The sequence below is a fragment of the Notolepis coatsorum genome (assembly GCF_963971535.1).
Source record: "Notolepis coatsorum genome assembly, chromosome: 12".
Taxonomy (NCBI): domain Eukaryota; kingdom Metazoa; phylum Chordata; class Actinopteri; order Aulopiformes; family Paralepididae; genus Notolepis; species Notolepis coatsorum.
Genome location: NC_140176.1, coordinates 125,527,104 through 125,554,661, shown reverse-complemented (window position 1 = coordinate 125,554,661; position 27,558 = coordinate 125,527,104). Strand labels below are relative to the sequence as shown.

Sequence of the window (27,558 nt, the reverse complement as noted above, 5' to 3'; positions counted from 1 at the left end):
TCAGCCTGTTGGAGGCACAAAGTCAGAACAGCCTAGTGTGAGAGAGAGAGAGAGAGAGAGAGAGAGAGAGAGAGAGAGAGAGAGAGAGAGAGAGAGAGAGAGAGAGAGAGAGAGAGAGAGAGAGAGAGAGAGAGAGAGAGAGAGAGAGAGTGAGACAGAGAGGAAGAGAGAGAAAGACAGAGAAAGAGAGAGAGACAGAGAGAGAGAGAGAGAGAGAGAGAGAGAGAGAGAGAGAGAGAAGAGAGAAAGAGAGAGAGAGAGAGAGAGAGAAAGATGCAGGAGTCTCTCTCTCCATCTCCCTCTCCCTCTCTGTGCAAACAAACACATCTACGATATTCGACACATCCATCCATCAGGAGCCAGCGTGACATCCTGTCTGGAGAGAGAGAGCGAGTGAGAGAGACAAGTGTCACGTCTGTGATGCCGTCAGGCTTAAAATGGTGTCGACACAGAGACCTGCACAACGTTTGAGCTTTTATATCCCAGTGAGCTTTATTCTACACCGTTTGTTCTCAGTTCTGAAACACAAAACACACCCTTCTGCTCAGAACCTTCCTCTGGGTGCTCTCGGTGTCGCCCACATCCCCTCCCTCCCAATCCACCGTCTATACAGCTTCAGTACTTTGTATGTAGTGATACAATTACTCATTCCTGTCACTCCATTATAATGTACAGTATGCACCATGTCAGCGGTAATGATAACAACAGTAGTGCGGTGAGAGAGACAGTGCCGTCTTGCATTTCTGTTTTCTTTGCTGCTCTCTGTCTCCTGCAGCAACTAGAACCTCTAAATCGTGCTTATGCCAAAAATAATGAATTACATTTGTCACCAAATGGTCATGTGAGAGCTGTCTGTCTGGTCCGGTTCTGTTCACAGATCGTGTCTAAGCGGTGGTTCTCTTGTGTTCAGGCACGCTACTACTTTATTCTTGAAAACTGTGATGGATCACGGTCTATGTGTGGGTTTTATTTTAGTTTATTCTAAGGTGCTTTGGATGTATTTTTGTATGTTTTCTCTGGTGAGCTGTCAATCACCAGACACCAGTTAATTGCCATGCGGCATGGCAGGTGTGTGGGCTTGCTCGCCACCTGATTGGTGTCAGGTGTGCCGTGCCTTGAAGTAGCTTTGGTTGACGGTGTTCGGATGCTTGTTTAAGTTTAAGTTATTTATATATTTTTTTACCCACGCCGACGCTCTAAGAGATAGGAATAAGTGGCTGTGTTTGCAGGTCTATAACTATATTCTATAATATTATAGCTATGGATACAATACTATGGCCCATTTGACATCGACTATCTATCGTTCAATATGTGTTAAAGAAAAAAAAAATTCACCCATACATTTGCGTGTTATACCGTGGTGAATATGAGTATAGTTTTAGAGCAGGGGTCTTAAACTCAATTTACCTGGGGGCCGCTGGAGGTAGAGTCTGGGTGAGGTTGGGCCGCATCAAATATTCCACAAAAAAAGGGTTTCAAGTATTCCAAAAATGTATTAATACATCAACAAACTACCCCTTTGCCTCATCCTAAAACCTCACAAACACCAGCAACTGAGCATTCTCAGTGGTGTCAGTGGACTCATCCACAGCTATGGAAATGCACTGTGCATTTTTTTTATTCTATCACAAAGCTGTTTAATGAAATCATCAGCCAGTATTTCAGTTATTCTGGTTGCTGTGCTATCTGAGGAGGATTTGCTTTTGTTTGCCTTCAAACATGGTCTCCATCACTTCAGTCATACATTATTTTATTATGTATGCATCAGAGAGAGAGAATGGCTTCTTGTGTTTAGCCAACACCCATGCCACTGAGTGAGGACTTGGTTGCTTTTTATCGTTGTGACATAACTTTAACAATAATTCTGCTTGCAGCTTGATATGATGATTTCATTCCATTTATTTGTGTGGTTCTTAGTGCTGAAAGGTTGCATCGAAATAACTGTGTTTTGTTTCGTATTGGCGTTTCAAATTGCGTTTCAAATTGCCACTCTTCACAAGAGCTACCGTTTCTTGGCACATTGTGCTGGTTGGAGGGAGGATGAACGCATATTTTTCAGTCCATTGACCATTCACCTTTGAATTGCAGCGATTTTCACTGTTGACTTTTATTTTACTGGCCATCTTTGAACATGCCATATTTTTCTACTAGCTGCCTGCTGGCAAAACTATGCTACTAGCTACAGTACCTGCAGATTAGACTACTGTAGATGCGTTGTCAACTCTCGCTCTGACTCCGACCCGTTGAAAGAGACAACATGCATTCCGTGAAGACCCGCCATACTCTGCCTCTGATTCGCAGACTGTGGGTGGGGGGGGGGGAATGGTGACGGGACGCTGAATATGATTGGACCAAAGCAGTAGACAGACACAGGCAGTTGGAGCAGTGCAGCCGGACAGGAGCTTGCAGAGGAGATAGGGGAGAATTTCGAGGATACCTGCTATACGCACTGATGACAGGATATATTTCCTTCCACTTGGTATCACTCCGGAATCACGTTTCAACCACTAACGTTGCTGCCATGAGCCTGCGCTATGGTAGCCTATACAAGTGATAAAATAAATAAAACGCCCAACTCGCGCAACGGGTCGGCAAAAGGTTGCGCACGGGCCGCACTAACACTAAACTTTGATGTCAAGTAGGGGGCCGCAAAATATCATCCTGCGGGCCGCAAATGGCCCGCGGGCCGTGAGTTTGAGACCCCTGTTTTAGAGTGATCCTGTCTAATCCCAGAAAACAACGCTATGCAGCAATACGTGCATTTCACTAAAAACATTGCAGTTTCTCGCCTGTACACGCTACTATTTCGAAATCAAATCCATATTATCGGTATTATGTTTCATCATGAATGCATGAAAGGGTGGGGGGGGTCGTTTTTTGATGCTTTGATCGTCACCAACGGCCCACGTTGTGGAGTAACGTTACACACACATGTTGTAATCGACGTGAACTCATGGTTGGATCACAGCAGGATTGATATCATATAGCCCTTACCGTACCCCAAAATATTCCAATTATCTGATCGCGAATCCCAGTATTGATGTCGATCACACATCATGCATCGGGAGCATTTCGTGCTTCTCAATCCAAACGTTATAACCGCTCCACTTGCCCGACAAAGAAAAGTCTGACTGGAGACGTTTGATCGACGCACAGGCCAAGATATAATGTTTCAAAGGGTGCTCAATACTGCCACCTGAGTGGATGCGGCCGGTATTGCACTTTGGCATTCTCAGGATGATTCCCCATGTTAACCCAGAGTCTGTGTGTCTGTAATGAATGGAAATATCGAATAAAAGAAATAATGATGAAAACCCGACTATACTCTAATCAACATCTTCAGTTTCCACATGTATGTAAATGTACCAGAATTAGCTAATGAGCTAGTTTTCATCTGTAGTCCCTGCCTACCATGCATGTCCATTTCATGTTTTCCCTCAGCAGTAGATGAGTGTCCCACGCTCATGCTTCTAGGGGTTTCTCTGTCTTTAGTGCTGTTATTTTTTTTAGAGGAGCATAACTGGACCACATACCACTTTAACATAACCTTTAATCAGAGCAGCATAACTGGACCACATACCACTTTGACATAACCTTTAATCAGAGTAGCATAACTGGACCACATACCACTTTAACATAACCTTTAATCAGAGCAGCATAACTGGACCACATACCACTTTAACATAACCTTTAATCAGAGCAGCATAACTGGACCACATACCACTTTAACATAACCTTTAATCAGAGCAGCATAACTGGACCATATACCACTTTAACATAACCTTTAATCAGAGCAGCATAACTGGACCACATACCACTTTAACATAACCTTTAATCAGAGCAGCATAACTGGACCACATACCACTTTAACATAACCTTTAATCAGAGCAGCATAACTGGACCATATACCACTTTAACATAACCTTTAATCAGAGCAGCATAACTGGACCACATACCACTTTAACACAACCTTTAATCAAAGCAGCACAACTGGACCACATACCACTTTAACATGATCTTTAATCAGAGCAGTATAACTGGACCACATACCACTTTAACATAACCTTTAATCAGAGCCAGCATAACTGGACCACATACCACTTTAACATGACATTTAATCAGAGCAGTATAACTGGACCACATACCACTTTAACATGATCTTTAATCAGAGCAGCATAACTGGACCACATACCACTTCAACATAACCTTTAATCAGAGCCAGCATAACTGGACCACATACCACTTTAACATAACCTTTAATCAGAGCAGCATAACTGGACCATATACCACTTTAACATAACCTTTAATCAGAGCAGCATAACTGAACCACATACCACTTTAACATAACCTTTAATCAGAGCAGCATAACTGGACCACATACCACTTTAACATGACCTTTAATCAGAGCAGCATAACTGGACCACATACCACTTTAACATAACCTTTAATCAGAGCAGCATAACTGGATCATATACCACTTTAACATAACCTTTAATCAGAGCAGCATAACTTGACCACATACCACTTTAACATAACCTTTAATCAGAGCAGCATAACTGGACCACATACCACTTTAACATAACCTTTAATCAGAGCAGCATAACAGGACCATATACCACTTTAACATAACCTTTAATCAGAGCAGCATAACTGGACCACATACCACTTTAACACAACCTTTAATCAAAGCAGCACAACTGGACCACATATCACTTTAACATGATCTTTAATCAGAGCAGCATAACTGGACCACATACCACTTTAACATAACCTTTAATCAGAGCCAGCATAACTGGACCACATACCACTTTAACATAACCTTTAATCAGAGCAGCATAACTGGACCACATACCACTTTAACATGATCTTTAATCAGAGCAGCATAACTGGACCACATACCACTTCAACATAACCTTTAATCAGAGCCAGCATAACTGGACCACATACCACTTTAACATAACCTTTAATCAGAGCAGCATAACTGGACCATATACCACTTTAACATAACCTTTAATCAGAGCAGCATAACTGGACCACATACCACTTTAACATAACCTTTAATCAGAGCAGCATAACTGGACCACATACCACTTTAACATGACCTTTAATCAGAGCAGCATAACTGGACCACATACCACTTTAACATGATCTTTAATCAGAGCAGCATAACTGGACCACATACCACTTCAACATAACCTTTAATCAGAGCCAGCATAACTGGACCACATACCACTTTAACATAACCTTTAATCAGAGCAGCATAACTGGACAATATACCACTTTAACATAACCTTTAATCAGAGCAGCATAACTGGACCACATACCACTTTAACATAACCTTTAATCAGAGCAGCATAACTGGACCACATACCACTTTAACCTGACCTTTAATCAGAGCAGCATAACTGGACCACATACCACTTTAACATAACCTTTAATCAGAGCAGCATAACTGGACCATATACCACTTTAACATAACCTTTAATCAGAGCAGCATAACTGGACCATATACCACTTTAACATAACCTTTAATCAGAGCAGCATAACTGGACCACATACCACTTTAACACAACCTTTAATCAGAGCAGCATAACTGGACCATATACCACTTTAACACAACCTTTAATCAGAGCAGCATAACTGGACCACATACCACTTTAACATAACCTTTAATCAGAGCAGCATAACTGGACCACATACCACTTTAACATAACCTTTAATCAGAGCAGCATAACTGGACCACATACCACTTTAACATGATCTTTAATCAGAGCAGCATAACTGGACCACATACCACTTTAACATAACCTTTAATCAGAGCCAGCATAACTGGACCACATACCACTTTAACATAACCTTTAATCAGAGCAGCATAACTGGACCATATACCACTTTAACATAACCTTTAATCAGAGCAGCATAACTGGACCACATACCACTTTAACATAACCTTTAATCAGAGCAGCATAACTGGACCATATACCACTTTAACATAACCTTTAATCAGAGCAGCATAACGAAAGGTTATCCTATAACCTAGTTATATGAATACTGGCTGAGCCGCGTCTCGCTCTTCGCCATAATGAGATATCTCTTATCTCCTAGCACCTGCTGTGCTCATGAACAAACAATTGCACTCACATGCACGTGACCAGGCCACACCCCGCGTCCTACTATATGACATGGTCACACTCTACCTTCCTCAGAAAAGGTTTTCAACACTGAAAACCCAACCAAGGGACCTCAGCGCGCTAAGAGCGAGACGCTCAGCCAGTATTCATATAACTAGGTTATAGGATAACATTTCGTTATATTATCATACTGGCCAATCGCGTCTCGCTCTTCGCCATAAGAGCGAAAAGAGCTCCGGATATTCTTTGGCACGAAGACTGGATTAGGCCTCAGAGTCGCACCGCTATTGGCACGAATAGACAGGCACTCAGGCCGCACCGAGAGAGCACACAGCTCACCCATGCGCTTAGCGGAGGTGATGGCCAGCAGGAACGCAGTCTTGAAAGACAGCTGCTCCAACGGCGCCTGCTCAAGAGGCTCAAACGGGGCCTCCGACAACCGGCTGAGGACCAGTTGGAGGTCCCAACCGGCTTGAGACGGCGAGCACCAAGCAGGAAACGTTTCACAAGAGTGTGGCTGAACAATGTAACGCCTTCAAACCCCACATGACAAGAGGATATAGCTACGGCGTATACCCTCACCGTCAATGCCGACAGTCTACCCAAAATAGACTGAAGGAAGGAAAGGACAGCGTCCAGGGGGCAGGACACCGGGTCCCAGCCCCCCACCTTACACCACGCTTGAAAAGTACGCCACTTACCTGCGTAAACCGCGATAGTGGAGGGAGCATGCGCTTTTCGGACTGTCGACCACAGAAGGGTCAAGACCCATCCCCCCAGACTCACCCCCTCAACAGCCAAACCATCAGTGGCTGTTCCAGAACAGGGAACAGCCACAGAGACCTGTGTGCCTGAGAGAGGGCACGCGATGACCAAGGAACAGGCCACGGCGGGGCTACCAAGAGCTGGATCAGGACCAGGAACCACACAGCCGTGCCCCGGTCCGGCGCGATCAGGATCAAAGTCCTGCGCTCCCGACGTACCCGCTCCAACAGCTGAGCTATCAGATGTATGGAGGGGAACGCGTACAGAATCTCGGGCGGCCATGGATACATCGAGAAGGCATCCACCCCCAAGGGAGGATTGTCCCCCTGACTGATCGAGAACCATAAGGGGCACTGGTGAGACTGTCTGCTCCCAAACAGATCCACCGTGACTTCCCCGAAGCGGTCCCAGACCTGTCTGACTATGTCTGGACATAGTCCCCACTCGTCGGAATGTGGACCGCCCCGCGACATCACATCTGCGCCCACATTGTGCTTGCCAGGGATGTGGAGCGCCCTCAGGCTGCGCAGATTGAGAGACGCCCATAGCCAGAGCTCGACCGCCACCCGGTGCAGACGGATGGAGCGTACTCCACCCTAGTGTTGTCACGATACTGGAATTTCGACTTCGATACGATACCTTGAAAAGTATCGATACTTTCGATACTTTCAATACCAAAAAAAATAAAAAAAAAATTTATTATAATTATTATTTTTTTTTTTTTAACAAATTTTGCTTTTGTTGCTGGGTGATTCTCCCCAGCTTCTCTCTGGTACTATACGAGAAGATAAATACACTTTTAAAACCCTTTGTTTATCTTTAGATCAGAGAGAGAGAGAGAGAGAGAAAGAAAGAAAGAGAGAGAGAGTGGTTGCTGGAGATTTTAGGTCTACTGAGCGCACCTTTCTAGTTATGACCCGAGAGAGAGAGAGAGAGAGAGAGAGAGCGAGAGCGAGAGCGAGAGCGAGAGAGAGAGAGAGAGAGAGAGAGAGATATTTCTCCGGAGCTATGCTCGGAGCATTTATTAACGTTACATTTTCAACAACATTGCTGCTAATTGGACACTTCATGGAAACGGGGTAGTTGTGTCGAGTTCATGTGTGTACTGGTGTAGGATTGGCTCCGCTCTACCTAACGTTGGAAACGGGGTAGTTGTGTCGAGTTCATGCGTGTACTAGTGTAGTGGGCTCGGCTTGACGTTACTCCCGTTTCCATGAAGTAATAGGTGGCCAGCTAGCTAGCATTAAGCTAACGGAGGAACGACAGCTAATGGTGGCTAATAATAGCGTTGTTTACAAACTGCAGACAGGGCTGCGCTGCCCGGCTGTGAGGGGGAGGAGGCTGCTGCAGCAGCTTGTGTCTGTTGCTCTGAGCGAGGAGGAGGAGGAGGAGGCGGAAGGGCAAGGCTCTGGCAGCGCGTCTGTCTGTCAACAACTTGCGGGAGCAAGCCAGCTGGTACCGATACTGCAGAAAGTATCGGTACTTCGGGAAATGAGTATTGAAGCCGTTTTAAATATTAAATACCAGGTGGCCGAGCCGATTGAGGACCAGAAGGACCGCCTTCAATTCCAACACATTGATATGCAGTGCAGACCGGGTAGCATGGCACGTCCAGCTGCCCCCTACTGCGTTGGTCCGACACGTCCCCCCCCATCCTGTGAGGGAGGCGTCGGTAAAGACCGTGACGTGTGATAGCCTGCTGCCCATGGAGATCCCGCTGGTGAGGGTACCAGTCCTCCCCCAGTGGTCGAGATCCCCCAGTATTGACATGGGAACCTTCAGTCGTTTCCACTTGCCTCTCACCAGGTCTATTTTCATACTGGAAAACCACCTCTGTATCCTCCTCATGAAGAGGAGGCCAAGAGGGACCACAGAGTGAGCAGATGCCATCATACCGAGTAGGCGCATCACGGACAGCGCCGTAACCGTCCTGCCAGGATGGAGCCCCCTGAGCGCGTCGAGAATATCCACTCGCCGCCGCTCCGAGAGGGTTGCCCTCATGGGACTTGAGCTTAGAACCAAGCCCAAATACTCCACCTGTTGACTGGGAAGAGGAGTACTCTTCTCCCAGTTCACAGAAAAACCCAGACTGGTGAGGAATTCCACCACCAGCCTGGTACGAGACCTGGCGACCTCCTCCGACCGGCTGAGGAGCAGAACTCGTATCCCCTGACGACGTAGAGGCTCCAGCGCAGTCTCTACGCACTTGGTGAATGTGCTGGGGGCCAGAGAATAGCCGAACGGCAGCCTCTGGTATTCGTATGCTACACCCTTCAGGTCTATGGAGGTGAACCAGTCTCCCACTCTGACGGAGCTTATCAGGTGTTTGACGGTCAACATCCTGAACCGCCTCGTCACAATCAGCCAATTGAACGCAGACAGATCCAGAATAGGTCTGACATCTCCCGATTTCTTGGGCACCAGAAAATACCGGGAGTAAACGCCACACATCGCATCTTCCCTTGGGACCACGACGATGGCTTGCTTCGCTAACAGAGATTGGATCTCGTCGGCCAGAGCTGTCACTGCTGCTGACCCTGACAACAAGGTCTGCACCAAACCTGAAAACGGAGGGTGGGGTAGCGCAAACTGCAACACAAGCCCCCGCCTCAGCGTTCTCTCCATCCACCTCAACATATGGCACTGCTGTAGCCATATGTGATGATAATCCCAAAGCGCACCCGCCGCCACTTGGCGCTGGTCCGCCAGGAACCGTAGATAGGCGGCCCGGTCCCACCCGCTGTGCGTTGCCAACCCTGGACCCGCCAACCGCGCAAGCAGGGTGTGTCTCGTGGAGTCGAGACATCGGACCCTGACACTACTAACGAGGCAATCGCACCCAAGGGGGGACCCCGAAAGAAAGGGCCGGTTTGATACAGGGGAAGCTGACGTCACACTGGGTGACAAAAGCTCCCCCACTGAACACCTCCCCAGCATGAATCGCTGAGGAACTGTTCTACAGCTGGACATGCAATGTGCGAGGACCCCACACTGCCCGATAGGGTGGGTTCCTACACACCGTAGCCCTGCAGTGATATTACTACCACCCAAATCACGTGCGCCTGCCTGACCACTGCCGGCCATCTGGCCATGGGAGGCACTAACGTGATACCCGGCCTGGCGAAGGCGGGGTTGGGGGAACCCGCGCTGTGCCCCAAGAGGCCTCGAGCTTCCCCACTGACAACCTTTGTTGTTGACAGACATAACACCAGGCTCACCAAACACAGACGCAGAACGTGTGGCGTGGGAGCCGCTTGACAGCACAACATTCTCACGGACAGACCCAGGCTTAGCCATCAACTGGGTGTTAGCCCCTGTCCCCATGAGAAGCGAAACGTGGGGCCACTTGCGCTTCATTGAAGGCACGCGGCCCGCAACCAAAGGAAACAAATCAGAGCCCTTATCCCGCTGGTGTTGGGAGGGGAGTGACCGGAGAGCGAGCTAGACACAGCTAGACGGCGACGGTTTTTTAGGGCGTGCTCATCTAATGTAGCCGATCCCTCGGCCGCCAAGGCTGTCGGCCTTGCGATCACCTGTTTTCATTGTGTCCAGGGTACCTCAGGCGGGGGAAACATGGCCGCTGGTTGAGGGCCTCGCCACAGTCGTTGACGAGGCCGCGCTCTCACCTCTGGCTGCATGGTGCGGTCAAATACCGCCTGCGTTTCCGCAGAAAGACCAAAGAGTCCCTCTGCGGAAAGGGGAGCCCTAAGGAGGAGAAACAGGGAGAGACAGGGAAGACTGCTCCAACCAGAGATGCATGTGAATAAGAGTTGATAGCATCCTGATCCTCCCTGCGGTTATAGCCTGCGACTGAGTTAAAAGGTCTATAACCCCAAAAACATGTGCGATGTTTTCGGCGTTGGCTGGCCCTACAGCCCCACTACCCGACACCAATGTGGACAGAAAAACAGTCAACTGAGCAATGACACTGGTCGCTGCTAAATTCCATCCTGTGGCGGTATAAACTTCATCAGCCCATACTGCCACCTGCCGGGCCGACTCGCCCTCAGGTGTCGGCTTCCGGGTGGGACACCGTTCAACCATGCCAGGGCAAAGGATCGATGCTACCTGGCTCTCAAGCCAGGGCACACCTGCCTTGCGCCCTGTTGTCAGCCCATTCACCCATAAAAAGGGTAAATAAGCCTCAGCAAAACCCCCCACATTAGATACCGATTGACCTTCAGCAATGAACCGGTTAAGAGGAGGGAAGAGAGGTGACAGCCCACGGCGGGGAACAAAGGAACAGTGACCCAGCATCGTAGCATTAGCATTAGCCGCGCGCTCCGGGATAGCTGGGAAAACATAGCTGGGAGTCATGACGACAACGTTTACCCAGATATCCTGCCCCTTGCGCCAATACACAACTCGGTTGTCTCACGGGACAAGGAGCAGTATCACAAATGCTAGCTTTAATGCCTGGCAGCGCAGGCCCTACCTGTGCGTGACCTAGCCCAACAGCTAGCCGCCGCGCAACGTCCCTCGATCCGCTGTCACGAGACGAGGAAACCCCAGGACAGGCCCGATGCGCTGTTAGGATGTGCCGAGAAGATTCCAGGGGCTGGCGAATCTCCAGCGAAACCCCAACATTGTGTAATTTCTCTCTGCATTTCATAACAACTAGTTCATGGAGTGCACTGCAGCGTCCATGTTGGAAACAAAAAAAGAGGAAGGTAGAGTGTGACCATGTCCGGCGTCATATAGTAGGACGCGGGGGCGTGGCCTGGTCATGTACATGTGAGTGCAATTGTTTGTTCATGAGCACAGTAGGTGCTAGGAGATATGAGATATCTCATTATGGCGAAGAGCAAGACGCGGTTGGCCAGTATGATAATATAACTGGACCACATACCACTTTAACATAACCTTTAATCAGAGCAGCATAACTGGACCACATACCACTTTAACATAACCTTTAATCAGAGCAGCATAACTGGACCACATACCACTTTAACATAACCTTTAATCAGAGCAGCATAACTGGACCACATACCACTTTAACATCACCTTTAATCAGAGCAGCATAACTGGACCACATACCACTTTAACACAACCTTTAATCAGAGCAGCATAACTGGACCACATACCACTTTAACATAACCTTTAATCAGAGCAGCATAACTGGACCACATACCACTTTAACATCACCTTTAATCAGAGCAGCATAACTGGACCACATCCCACTTTAACACAACCTTTAATCAGAGCAGCATAACTGGACCACATCCCACTTTAATTCAACCTTTAATCAGAGCAGCATAACTGGACCACACACCACTTTAACACAACCTTTAATCAGAGCAGCATAACTGGACCACATACCACTTTAACACAACCTTTAATCAGAGCAGCATAACTGGACCACATACCACTTTAACACAACCTTTAATCAGAGCAGCATAACTGGACCACATACCGATTTAACACAACCTTTAATCAGAGCAGCATAACTGGACCACATACCACTTTAACATGACCTTTAATCAGAGCAGCATAACTGGACCACATACCACTTTAACACAACCTTTAATCAGAGCAGCATAACTGGACCACATACCACTTTAACATCACCTTTAATCAGAGCAGCATAACTGGACCACATCCCACTTTAACACAACCTTTAATCAGAGCAGCATAACTGGACCACATCCCACTTTAATTCAACCTTTAATCAGAGCAGCATAACTGGACCACACACCACTTTAACACAACCTTTAATCAGAGCAGCATAACTGGACCACACACCACTTTAACACAACCTTTAATCAGAGCAGCATAACTGGACCACATACCACTTTAACACAACCTTTAATCAGAGCAGCATAACTGGACCACATACCACTTTAACACAACCTTTAATCAGAGCAGCATAACTGGACCACATACCACTTTAACACAACCTTTAATCAGAACCGCATAACTGGACCACATACCACTTTAACATGACCTTTAATCAGAGCAGCATAACTGGACCACATACCACTTTAACATGACCTTTAATCAGAGCAGCATAACTGGACCACATACCACTTTAACACAACCTTTAATCAGAGCAGCATAACTGGACCACATACCACTTTAACATGACCTTTAATCAGAGCAGCATAACTGGACCACATACCACTTTAACATGACCTTTAATCAGAGCAGCATAACTGGACCACATACCACTTTAACATCACCTTTAATCAGAGCAGCATAACTGGACCACATACCACTTTAACATCACCTTTAATCAGAGCAGCATAACTGGACCACATACCACTTTAACACAACCTTTAATCAGAGCAGCATAACTAGACCACATACCACTTTAACATAACCTTTAATCAGAGCAGCATAACTGGACCATATACCACTTTAACATAACCTTTAATCAGAGCAGCATAACTGGACCACATCCCACTTTAACACAACCTTTAATCAGAGCAGCATAACTGGACCACATACCACTTTGACGTAACCTTTAATCAGAGCAGCATAACTGGACCACATACCACTTTAACACAACCTTTAATCAGAGCAGCATAACTGGACCACATGCCACTTTAACACAACCATTATACCTACACGTCATGTAGAATGTGTACTTTTACTTTAGATACTTAAGTATATTCAATAGCAAATACTTCTCTACTTTTACTTAAGTAGAATTTGAATGGAGGACTTTTTCTTTTACCAGAGTACTAATTTATCTGAGTATTTCTACTTTTACTTAAGTAAAGGAACTGTGTACTTCTTCCACCACTGTATTTTAATCTAATCTAAATATACAAGGTTTGTATGTCCTTGAACCTTGACCCCCAATCCCCTACACAAACAGACAGACAGATAGACAGACAGACACACAGACAGACAGACAGACAGACAGACAGACAGACAGACATACAGACAGACAGACAGACAGACAGACAGACAGACAGACAGACAGACAGACAGACAGACAGACAGACAGACAGACAGACAGACATACAGACAGACAGACAGACAGACAGACAGACAGACAGACAGACAGACAGACAGACAGACAGACAGACACACAGACAGACAGACAGACAGACAGACAGACAGACAGACAGACAGACAGACAGACACACAGACAGACAGACAGACAGACAGACAGACAGACAGACAGACAGACAGACAGACAGACAGACAGACAGACAGACAGACAGACAGACAGACAGACAGACAGACAGACAGACAGACAGACAGACAGACAGACAGACAGACAGACAGACAGACATACAGACAGACAGACAGACAGAGACACAGACAGACAGACTGACAGACAGACAGACAGACAGACAGACAGACAGACAGACAGACAGACAGACAGACAGACAGACAGACAGACAGACAGACAGACAGAGGGACAGACAGACAGACAGACAGACAGACAGACAGACAGACAGACAGACAGACAGACAGACAGACAGACAGACAGACAGACAGACAGACAGACAGACAGACAGACAGACAGACAGACAGACAGACAGACAGACAGACAGACAGACAGACAGACAGACAGACAGACAGACAGACAGACAGACAGACAGACTAACCCCCCCTCCCTGTCCCACAGTGGGAGAACGAGCAGCTCCAGAGTCTGGAGGAGAGGGGTCGACTGCTGCTCTCCCTGCAGTTCCTGCCCCCCCTCAGCGAGGAGGACGGGGGGGGAGGGGGAGAGGAGCGGCGTGGCGGGGGGCTGTGCGTGGGGGTCCGGCGCTGCGCCCACCTGGCTGCCATGGACGTCAACGGCTTCTCCGACCCCTACGTCAAAATGTAAGTCTCTTTAACCCTTTTTTTTTATTTATTTTTTTATTATCCACTTTTTCTCCTGTTTTTCTCTGATTTCCTCCCATCCCAATTTAGTCGTTATGCCAATTCCCCCCTCCCCTTCCTGGTCGTTGCTCGCATGTGCCCCCACTGGTCGTCTAGGGAGTCCTGAAGTCTATCAGATGCTTCCTCCGTCACATAGGAGACAGCCAGCAACCTCTTTTCACCTGCCAGCGTGGACTTTCATTGGTGAAGTGTAACGCGTGGGAGGTCACACTACCTTCACTAGTTCCTTCCCTTGCTGTGCAGGCGCCCTGACCGACCTGTAGGAGTCACTGTTTACAACGACCAGAATACCACCCCACCGGCTTCCCTCCCGCTGACTCTGCCAATTGAGCCAGTATGACGGCCGGCCCAAGCCGGAGGCAACGCTGACAGCCGGATTCGATACCAGTGTCTCTCGCGTTGGTGACGAGCGCTTAGTCCGCTGCGCCACCCAGCCGCCCAGTCTGCACTTTCTTAAAGATCCCGTTGAACTAGTGAACATGTCTTCATCTCTACACCTTTACTCTCGTTGAGAATACAAGCACCTGTGAATGTTTACCAGGAACTCCAAGTCGGCAGCTTATATTCTTTGAACACTTGTCAAGACATACTCAGCTTTCTGTGTAGCTGAAGATAAAGGTATCAATTCACCACATATTGAACCATGATAGGTTCAACCTATTAGTGACATCACCCATACAACTCAGATTTTAGAGAAGCTCTCCCTCTCCAGGGGAAGAATGTGGAAAAAAGTTCTGTAAAAATAGCTATCTGTATAGGAGTCAAAGTCACAAATAACCATCTGTAAAAATAGCTATCTGTATAGTCAAAGTCACAAATAACCATCTGTATAGTCAAAGTCACAAATAACCATCTGTATAGTCAAAGTCACAAATAACCATCTGTATAGTCAAAGTCACAAATAACCATCTGTATAGCCAAAGTCACAAATAACTATCTGTATAGTCAAAGTCACAAATAACACTCTGTATAGCCAAAGTCACAAATAACCATCTGTATAGTCAAAGTCACAAATAACCATCTGTATAGTCAAAGTCACAAATAACACTCTGTATAGCCAAAGTCACAAATAACCATCTGTATAGTCAAAGTCACAAATAACTATCTGTATAGTCAAAGTCACAAATAACTATCTGTATAGTCAAAGTCACAAATAACCATCTGTATAGTCAAAGTCACAAATAACTATCTGTATAGTCAAAGTCACAAATAACTATCTGTATAGTCAAAGTCACAAATAACACTCTGTATAGCCAAAGTCACAAATAACCATCTGTATAGCCAAAGTCACAAATAACCATCTGTATAGTCAAAGTCACAAATAACTATCTGTATAGTCAAAGTCACAAATAACTATCTGTATAGTCAAAGTCACAAATAACCATCTGTATAGCCAAAGTCACAAATAACTATCTGTATAGTCAAAGTCACAAATAACCATCTGTATAGTCAAAGTCACAAATAACCATCTGTATAGTCAAAGTCACAAATAACCAGGGGTGTAAAAAGTACCCAGAAATTATACTTAAGTGAAAGTATGGGTACCGTCTCAAAATCGTACTCAAGTAAAAGTCTAAAAACACACAAAAAACACAAAAGTTTCTACTTTTAAATGTACTTAATAAAAAGTTAAAGTTAAAACTTTTTTTCTGACTGTCTATTCTTCTGATAGCAGGTGTTTAATCAAAGATCCCGGCTTTCTAGTCTTGCACAAGGACCGATCAGCATGGGTATGGGTTGGTTCATTTTCCATTGATGGGGTTTTTATTGGCTGTTTTTTAAATAAAGTGTGGCCACAGGATTAATAACGTTAACGTTAGTTCGGCCAGAGAAACAAATATACGAATTAAAATTGTTGGACCTGCGAGATTTGTACATTTTAAATATAAGGAGTAAAAAGTATGTTTTTTATACAAACCTAATAATACTCAAGTAAAGTACAAATCCACCAAAACAGTACTTAAGTATTGTAACGAAGTACTTTACACCCCTGGTTTTTAATTAACATAAAACTCAAACACAAAACAAAACCTCTCAGCAACCACTACAAGAGGGGAAAAAAGGGAGAACTAAAATAAATAAGCTCAACACGCAAACACCAACAACACTTACTTGAACAAGAGCGAGAACCGTGATGCATGGAACATGAACGCGGACAGATTAACATCGACAATGGACCGACACAGAGAACAGGAAACAAGGAAGTCCAATGACAAACGAGAAACACCTGGAATGATTACAACTGGAGACACCTGGGAGGGGAAACAGACTGACAAAGAACTACAAGAAACAACACAAGGAACTACAACTATGGATGACAAGACAAACACCAGACACTGGGACAAAACAAGCAGACTACAGACAGGGAGAAGCTAATAACAGACAGTAACTACAAAGACTAAGACTAGACAATAACTACAAAGACTAAGGCTAAACAGTAAACCTAATACAAGACAAGAAAAACACTATACTAACAGGGGAACATTAAGAAGGGCAAGAGAGAGAGCATGAGAGAGCATGATAGAGAGAAGGGAGAGAACACTAAGGGACAGGGAGATGAGAAACACACATACAGGGGCGGCTAGAGGTAGAACAGGGGAGAACAGTCCATGGCTCAGTGAAACATAACACAGATGTGCAGCTTTGTTTTGGATGACGTGTATAACCTGTTTGATGGAGTGATCAGACAGGAAGTAGAACATCTCCTGATAACCTGTTTGATGGAGTGATCATCAAACAGCTCTTCCCATTTCAGCTACAATCTTATTTATATGTTTTGACCAGGTCAGCCGGTCATCCAGGGTGAGCATTGTGAACCCAAAAGGTGAGCATTGTGAACTTGCTCCAGTGTCCAGTCAATACCCTTCGTGGAAAGAGACAGAAGCTATTTACTCCTCAATACATAATAGAACCAAAAAGAATACACTTGTATATTACATACAACACCAGCTTATTATTATCAACCCCACCGAGATACATGTTCAGGTTCACTTTGCAGAATCACCTTTATCTGGTTTATACACCGTGGAGTCATCAGCATACATTGTTATTGATGATCTATTTAACACTAGAGGGAGATCATTAGTGAAAATATAGTAGAGGAGATATCTCTCTATATCTCTAGACAGTGTGGGAGGAGGGGGAGGGGTGAGTTATTGGTGCAGTAGTAGTACTTGTAGTAGTATTTGTAGTAGTGACGGGAATATTTAGGAAAGTAGATTTAGGACCACTTCTGTAAAGAAAGACTTCGCAAATAAACCATTTGGATATCTTTGCTTTGCACTGGAGCGGCTGTGGACATTACTTTTCTTTATCAACGAACGTACTACTCACGAGTAAGTAATTTAACCAGTAGAGTGGATCATTCATCGGCCCTCACAGAAAGGGTTAACACTTAAACAAAGGAACACTTGACTTGAACCCAGAAAAACAAACAAATAAAGTAGCACTCTAGAACGGACTACGTTTCCCATCAGTTGTCAACTATAGACCACCGCAACACTTCCGGGATTCTGAAATCGGGGAGGAGATAGCGGGGGGAGCAAATTAATGAATGTGGATGAGAGCCTTGATGTAAGTGGTTGCAGCTACGGCTGTGGGGGCGCTAGAGACATGATCCAATAGACTTTTATACGCATGCAGAGTACGAACCGCGTGGAAATGAATGTTGAATGTTCCATCAGAGGGGAGAGCTTCGGTGGCCGGTGTCCTTTCAGCCGAACAGGAGAATGGGAAAATTATCCCACTCAATGGCCAGACACGTCTTATGGCGACATCTACAATTACCTCATTGAGTCTCCAGGTAGACTAATGTTTATATTTAAGTGCAGTGGTCTGTAGCCACTCACACTGGCCACCGAAGCTCCCCCGAAGGATGGAACATTCCACATTCATTCACGCGCGGTTCAGACTCCGTTGGCAATCTGCGCATGCGTATGGGGAGTAGGTGCTGAAAAAGGGACTATAGCTCGGCCGATTTAGTTCTGATCGATTTGGAATAGGTTGCGCCGTGTTCAGGAGACTCAGGCGCATAAAAGTCTATTGGATCATGTCTCCAGCACCCCCACAGCCGTAGCTGCAACCACTTAATGTCAAGGCTCTCATCCACATTCATTAATTTGCTCCCCCCGCTATCTCCTCCCTGATTTCAATGTAACGCGGAAGTGCAGTGGTCTATAGTCTTCGTTGTTTCCTAGCAACACAACATTCCACTGAAGCTGTCTGTATAATCTTACTTTTCAGATCAGAATTTTGACAACTGAAGATTCTGATGATGGTGTTATAAAAGGCCACTTGTCTTCTGCGCCTATGGAGTTATTTTTAAAACAAAGATATGAAAGATTTAAAAAAAAAAAAAACATGTTTTCTCAGTATTCTGTCTAAGAATTCTGAAAATGTATAGCTTTCAATGGCCAATTGCCATGACATCATTATTAGAACACTTTAGCACCCTCTGTTCCCTCTTTCAGTCTCTCTCTGTTCCCTCTCTCTGTCTCTCTCAGTCTCTCTCTGTCTCTCTCAGTCTCTCTCTGTTCCCTCTCTGTCTCTCTCTGTTCCCTCTCTGTCTCTCTCTGTTCCCTCTCTGTCTCTCTCTGTCTCTCTCTCTGTTCCCTCTTTCTCTCTCTCTCTTCCCTCTCTGTCTCTCTCTGTTTCTCTCTGTTCCCTCTTTCTCTCTTTCTCTTCCCTCTCTGTCTCTCTATGTATCTCTCTGTTCCCTCTCTGTCTCTCACTGTTCCATCTCTATGTCTCTCTCTCTGTCTCTCTGTATCTCTCTGTTCCCTCTCTGTCAATTCAATTCAATTCAATTCAATTCAATTCAATTCAATTCAAATAGGCTTTATTGGCATGAAATATTAACATACTTATTGCCAAAGCAAGTTCAACATACAAACAATATATTAAGCAATAAAATATCATAATATTAGTAATAACAGTAAGGACAATCAACAAGAAACATATTAATTTACAAAATAGTCACTCGATCGGGTAGTCATTTTTCAAGTGTGGCCACTCAGATACATTTACAGGGCTTGTTCTCTTATTTTGTGACAACCGTCTACATATTTTGCAGCTAATGCTGTACACTGAGTTTTCTCCCCACACATGTATAGCAGCTTTTGGTGATCAGGGAGATGGATAAACTGTGCATCAATTTTGTTTATTTTATCAAAGAAGACTTCTCTTAGGTCCTTGTATTTCTCACAGTATAGCAGGAAGTGAGGTTCTGTCTCAATGTCCCCCTAATGGCAAAGTGAACACAGCCTGGCCTCTCTGGGCAGCCAGTTCTGCCTGTGATGGCCTGTTTCTATGGCTAGATTATGTCCACTCAGTCTGTACCGTGTCAATGTTTTTCTTAATTTTATCTCATTCACAGTAGTCAGGTATTCTGCCACCGTGTACTCTTTGTTTAGGGTCAAATAGAATTCTAATTTACTTTGAGATTTGGTTGATTTGTTCCAATATTCTATATAATTTTCTTTTTGTTTTGAGATTATTTGGTTGGGCCAGATTTCTTGGTATCTGTCCTGAAGCGTTTGTGGGCAGAGATTTCTGACTAGCTGGCAGAGGGGACTCTTATCTGGGTTCATCTCTTGGCTCTGAAAGGCTTTGTAGTGGTAGGAGTGGGGGTCACTTGATTGGAGGTGTGTGTAAAATTTGATGGCTCGCTTTTGAATTTGAATGATTAGGGGGTATTGGCCAAGTTCTGCCCTGCATGCATTATTGGCAGTGTGTCTGTGGACCCTAAGTAGGTTTTTGCACAATTCTGCATGCAGTACTTCTAATGGGTGTTTTTCCCATTTTGGGAAATCTTGGTTAGTTAATGGACCCCACACTTCACTGCCATATAATATTATTGGATTTATAGAGAGAGAGGAAGGAGAGAGAGAGAGCGCCCCGGACTCAGCAGGACTGAGAATGAAACACGCAGACGTGGGCTCTCTCCTCTCTCCTCTCTCCCTCTCTCTCTGTCTCTCTGTCTCTCCCTCTCTCTCTCTCTCTCCCTCTCTATCTCTCTCTCTCTCCCTCGCAGAGTGCATGCAGAGGTGTCGGGTTTCACTCTGCCTCGCAGTTTGAGGAAGTGGTTTCCACTCGCTGAGTGGGCTGTCCGCCTACCCAGCGTCCACTGACGTCAGCATGCGCCTCAAATCAGAATGACCTAATTAAATCTAGCAGGAAATGGTCTGAGCTGAATGAGAGCAATCCGCCAATATGGTATTTAGACACAGAAACACATTGATACTAACTCCTATTACTATAATATATAATGCTAGAGACTGTCACCTTTAAGAAGTGGAGCTCGGTTTCCACCTCTTCTTGTGTGCAGTGGGTGCATAGTCTGTCTTTCTCTATGGCTAGGTCTGACTTTCTCGATGGCTAGGCTGTGTTCGCTGAGTCTGTACCTAGTCAAGGATCTTCTTAGTTTTGGATCAGTCACAGTGGTCAGGTATTCTGCCACTGTGTACTCTCTGTTTAGGGCCAAATAGCATTTAAATTTGCTCTGGTTTTGGGTTGATTCTTTCCAATGTGTCAGATAGTTTTCTTATAATTTGGTTTAGTTCAGTGTGGTTACTGTCTGGTGGTTCTGCTTGTGTTTGTGAGCAGAGTCCCAGAACCATCTGGCTGAGTGGGCATCTCTCAAGGGTCTCTCTGTAGGTGAGGGCTATGTTGTGGAGTGTGTCTGGGTCACTTTCTTTTAGGTGATTGTAGAATTTAAATGCTTTTTTGGATGGTTTGCAAGTGGGCCCCAGACCTCACAACCATACAGGGAAATGGGTTATATGACGGAGTCTAATATTTTTAGCCAGATTTTAATTGGAATGTCTAGCTTGATGTTCCTTTTGATAGCATAAAAAGCCCTTCTTGCTTTGTCTCTCAGGTCGTTCACAGCTCTCTCTGTTCCCTTTCGCTGTCTCTCTCTCTCTCTCTCTCTCTCTCTCTCTCTCTCTCTCTCTCTCTATCTCTCTCTCTCTCTCTCTCTCTCTCTCTCTCTCTCTCTCTGTCTCTCTCTCTCTCTCTCCCTCTCTCTCTCTCTCCCTCCCCCCTTTGCTCTCTTGACAGATATCTGAAACCTGACATCCTGAAGACATCAAAGCACAAAACGTCAGTGATTAAGAAGACCCTTAACCCTGAATTCAATGAGGTACGACCCTGTCGAGGCTTCTCCCTCTGGGATGCTGTTAATGAGACGTCTGCTCCAATATCCTTCTGTCTCCATCTCTCTCTCCCTCTCTCCATCTCTCTCTCCCTCTCTCTCTCTCTCCATCTCCATCTATCTCTTTCTCTGTTCCCTCTCTCTGTCTCTCTCTGTTCCCTATCTCTCTCTCTCTCTCTCTCTCCCCATCTCTCTCTCTGTTCCCTCTCTCTGTTCCCTCTCTCTCTGTGTTCCCTCTCTCTGTCTCTCTCTAACTCTCTCTCTCTGCCCCCCCCCCCTATCTCTCTCTCTCTCTCTCTCCTCTCTCTCTCTCTCTCTCTCTCTCTCTCTCTCTCTCTCTCTCTAACTCTCTCTCTTTCAGTCTCTCTATCTCTCTCTCTCTCTCTCTCTCAGTCTCTCTAACTCTCTCTCTCTGTCTCTCTCTAACTCTCTCTCTCTAACTATCTCTCTGTTCCCTCTCTCTCTCACTCTCTCTCTCTCTGTTCCCCCCTCTCTCTCTCTAACTCTCTCTCTCTCAGTATATCTCTATCTCTCTCAGTCTCTCTCTTTCTCTCTCAGTCTCTCTAACTCTCTCTCTCCCTCTCTCAGTCTCTCTCTCTCTTTCTGTTCCCTCTCTCTGTCTCTCTCTCTCTCTCTAACTATCTCTCTGTTCCCTCTCTCTCTCTAACTATCTCTCTCTATCCCTCTATCTGTCTCTCTCTCAGTCTCTCTCGTCTCTCTCTCAGTCTCTCTCTATCTCTCTCTCTCTCTCTCAGTCTCTCTAACTCTCTCTCTCCCTCCCTCCCTCCCTCCATCCCTCTCAGTCTCTCTCTCTCTCTCTCTCTCTCTCTCTCTCTGGACTTTTATATCAGTGTGTGCAGACCGCGTCCCCCCCTTACGGTGTTGATCTTTTGAGAAGTATGGGTTTGTTGTACAATTGTAACAGTACACTTTATTAACACAACAGTGTTATGTTAAACTTTGGCCACACAGACAACCATGGCTGCTATTTATATTTCATTTCGTTTATCTCGACGGTGGTGTGTTGCATTGTGGGTCGTCTCCACACAGTAGTAGGGTTTATTAACCATTTCACTGCCTGCCACGCCACAGCGTAACCCTTTCAGTGCCACTGTCTGTGTGTGTGTCCTCTCTCTCTCTCTCTCTCTCTCTCTCTGTCTCTCTCTCTCTCTCTCTCTCTCTCTCTCTCTCTCTCTGTCTCTCTGTCTCTCTCTCTCTCTCTCTCTCTCTCTCTCTCTCTCTCTCTCTCTCTCTCTCTCTCTCTCTCTCTCTCTCTTTCTCTCCTCATCCTGATATGATTCACTCTCAGAATCCCTCTTCTCTTCCTCTCATGGGACATATGGCTGCAGGGCAATACAGGGGGAAACTATTTAACGATATTCAGAGGGACTTTCTCTTTGATTATGACATGTACACATTGTTGATGTGCAGCATATTGTGGGGCAGGGTAGTGGGAGGTATGATACAATATCAAAATAAAACCTTTTCAAGGAACATTGTGAGAAATGGGAACTACATTTTTTATCATCATTATCATCCGTCAATCAACACCATGATTCACAACATAACAAACACAATGCAATAACACAGGTAGATAATAAACAATAGCTACATAATGGTATATAATATATATATAAAAACACAATGCAATAACACAGGTAGATAATAAACAATAGCTACGTAATGGTATATATATAATAATATATATATAAAAACACAATGCAATAACACAGATAGACAATAAACAATAGCTACGTAATGGTATATAATATATATATAAAAACACAATGCAATAACACAGGTAGAAAATAAACAATAGCTACATAATGGTATATATATAATAATATATATATAAAAACACAATGCAATAACACAGATAGACAATAAACAATAGCTACGTAATGGTATAATAATATATATAAAAACACAATGCAATAACACAGATAGTCAATAAACAATAGCTACGTAATGGTATGTTTTTCAGCCCTAATAGGAAATATCACAAACCTTTTCATTACTAACTTCCAGTGATTGTTTAATAGGTCATGTATGAGGAGATTGTCACCTCATAGCAAGCATCTTTCCAGCAGCTGTGCAATGAGATAGACGAGATGAGATAGATCGATGTTGAGTTGTTTGTGGGAGATATTTGATTCTGAGTAACATGTAGCTTCAGTGTAGTGAGGTTAATGTAGTTACTGCTAGATTCAGTGAAGTGAAGCTTCAGTTAAAGTAGCCTAACACTGGCTCTTGCTCCAGTAGGATTTGGTAACAAGGGGTCAATGGATCTCTGTTCAGGAGTGTGACTCAAAAAATAAAGAGGCACGATGAACAGGAAACCAGGCATATGTCGCAGTGTCTTGCCAAATAACCAAAATAACAGACTCTTATTCAGGCTTTTCATTAAAAAATAATTCGTAAAGATAATAATAATAAAACAAACCACAACAAAAACCACGAATCACAAATACATGGTGCATATTGATGGTGATTGGTAGAATCCTTCCTGTTAGGGATAGTTAGCCACAAACCATGCTGTTCCTCATGCTAGCTCTGGATAGTTAGCCACAAACCATGCTGTTCCTCATACTAGCTCTGGATAGTTAGCCACAAACCATGCTGTTCCTCATACTAGCTCTGGATAGTTAGCCACAAACCATGCTGTTCCTCATACTAGCTCTGGATAGTTAGCCACAAACCATGCTGTTCCTCATGCTAGCTCTGGATAGTTAGTCACAAACCATGCTGTTCCTCATGCTAGCTCTGGATAGTTAGCCACAAACCATGCTGTTCCTCATACTAGCTCTGGATAGTTAGCCACAAACCATGCTGTTCCTCATACTAGCTCTGGATAGTTAGTCACAGACCATGCTGTTCCTCATACTAGCTCTGGATAGTTAGCCACAAACCATGCTGTTCCTCATGCTAGCTCTGGATAGTTAGTCACAATTATGTTCCTCATACTAGCTCTGGATAGTTAGCCACAAACCATGCTGTTCCTCATGCTAGCTCTGGATAGTTAGTCACAAACCATGCTGTTCCTCATACTAGCTCTGGATAGTTAGCTACAACACATGCTGTTCCTCACACTAGCTCTGGATAGTTAGCTACAACACATGCTGTTCCTCATACTAGCTCTGGATAGTTAGCTACAATCCATGCTGTTCCTCATGCTAGCTCTGGCTAGTTAGAGACAATCCATGCTGTTCCTCACACTAGCTCTGGATAGTTAGCTACAATCCATGCTGTTCCTCATACTAGCTCTGGATAGTTAGCTACAACACATGCTGTTCCTCACACTAGCTCTGGATAGTTAGCTACAATCCATGCTGTTCCTCATGCTAGCTCTGGCTAGTTAGAGACAATCCATGCTGTTCCTCATGCTAGCTCTGGATAGTTAGCTACAACACATGCTGTTCCTCATACTAGCTCTGGATAGTTAGCCACAATCCATGCTGTTCCTCATGCTAGCTCTGGATAGTTAGCTACAACACATGCTGTTCCTCATACTAGCTCTGGATAGTTAGCCACAATCCATGCTGTTCCTCATACTAGCTCTGGATAGTTAGCCACAACACATGCTGTTCCTCATACTAGCTCTGGATAGTTAGCTACACACCATGCTGTTCCTCATACTAGCTCTGGATAGTTAGCTACAATCCATGCTGTTCCTCATACTAGCTCTGGATAGTTAGCTACAACACATGCTGTTCCTCATGCTAGCCCGGGATAGTTAGCCACAAACCATGCTGTTCCTCATGCTAGCCCGGGATAGTTAGCCACAAACCATGCTGTTCCTCATGCTAGCCCCGGATAGTTAGCCACAAACCATGCTGTTCCTCATGCTAGCCCGGGATAGTTAGCCACAAACCATGCTGTTCCTCATACTAGCTTTGGATAGTTAGCCACAAACCATGCTGTTCCTCATGCTAGCCCCGGATAGTTAGCCACAAACCATGCTGTTCCTCATGCTAGCCCAGGATAGTTAGCCACAAACCATGCTGTTCCTCATACTAGCTCTGGATAGTTAGCCACAAACCATGCTGTTCCTCATGCTAGCTCTGGATAGTTAGCCACAAACCATGCTGTTCCTCATGCTAGCTCTGGATAGTTAGCCACAAACCATGCTGTTCCTCATGCTAGCCCGGGATAGTTAGCCACAAACCATGCTGTTCCTCATGCTAGCCCGGGATAGTTAGCCACAAACCATGCTGTTCCTCATGCTAGCCCGGGATAGTTAGCCACAAACCATGCTGTTCCTCATGCTAGCCCGGGATAGTTAGCCACAAACCATGCTGTTCCTCATGCTAGCCCCGGATAGTTAGCCACAAACCATGGTTTCCTGTTCAGTAACTATATAGTTACCAGATGGTTTACTGTTCAGTAACTATATAGTGACCAGGTGGTTTCCTGTTCAGTAACTATATAGTTACCAGATGGTTTACTGTTCAGTAACTATATAGTGACCAGATGGTTTCCTGTTCAGTAACTATATAGTGACCAGATGGTTTCCTGTTTAGTAACTATATAGTGACCAGATGGTTTACTGTTCAGTAACTATATAGTGACCAGATGGTTTACTGTTCAGTAACTATATAGTGACCAGATGGTTTACTGTTCAGTAACTATATAGTGACCAGGTGGTTTACTGTTCAGTAACTATATAGTGACCAGATGGTTTACTGTTCAGTAACTATATAGTGACCAGATGGTTTACTGTTCAGTAACTATATAGTGACCAGATGGTTTACTGTTCAGTAACTATATAGTGACCAGATGGTTTACTGTTCAGTAACTATATAGTGACCAGGTGGTTTACTGTTCAGTAACTATATAGTTACCAGATGGTTTACTGTTCAGTAACTATATAGTGACCAGATGGTTTCCTGTTCAGTAACTATATAGTGACCAGATGGTTTACTGTTCAGTAACTATATAGTGACCAGGTGGTTTCCTGTTCAGTAACTATATAGTGACCAGATGGTTTACTGTTCAGTAACTATATAGTGACCAGATGGTTTACTGTTCAGTAACTATATAGTGACCAGATGGTTTACTGTTCAGTAACTATATAGTGACCAGGTGGTTTCCTGTTCAGTAACTATATAGTGACCAGATGGTTTACTGTTCAGTAACTATATAGTGACCAGATGGTTTACTGTTCAGTAACTATATAGTGACCAGATGGTTTACTGTTCAGTAACTATATAGTGACCAGATGGTTTACTGTTCAGTAACTATATAGTGACCAGATGGTTTACTGTTCAGTAACTATATAGTGACCAGATGGTTTACTGTTCAGTAACTATATAGTGACCAGGTGGTTTACTGTTCAGTAACTATATAGTTACCAGATGGTTTACTGTTCAGTAACTATATAGTGACCAGATGGTTTACTGTTCAGTAACTATATAGTGACCAGATGGTTTCCTGTTCAGTAACTATATAGTGACCAGATGGTTTACTGTTCAGTAACTATATAGTTACCAGATGGTTTACTGTTCAGTAACTATATAGTGACCAGATGGTTTACTGTTCAGTAACTATATAGTGACCAGATGGTTTACTGTTCAGTAACTATATAGTGACCAGGTGGTTTACTGTTCAGTAACTATATAGTTACCAGATGGTTTACTGTTCAGTAACTATATAGTGACCAGATGGTTT

The 27,558-nt window shown here is 44.6% G+C and overlaps 1 protein-coding gene across 1 annotated transcript in view; it reads left to right on the top strand.

Moving 5' to 3' along the window:
• The window catches only part of LOC311238042 (uncharacterized protein), a gene marked incomplete at both ends in the record, with an annotated part of 137,423 nt that overhangs the window by 67,834 nt on the left and 42,031 nt on the right, over nt 1-27,558 (top strand). The window contains 2 exons of the mRNA XM_084326006.1: nt 14,479-14,678; nt 21,798-21,879. Of these exons, the coding sequence (XP_084182132.1) occupies nt 14,479-14,678; nt 21,798-21,879 (282 nt within the window). The remainder of the gene's footprint in view (nt 1-14,478; nt 14,679-21,797; nt 21,880-27,558) is intronic.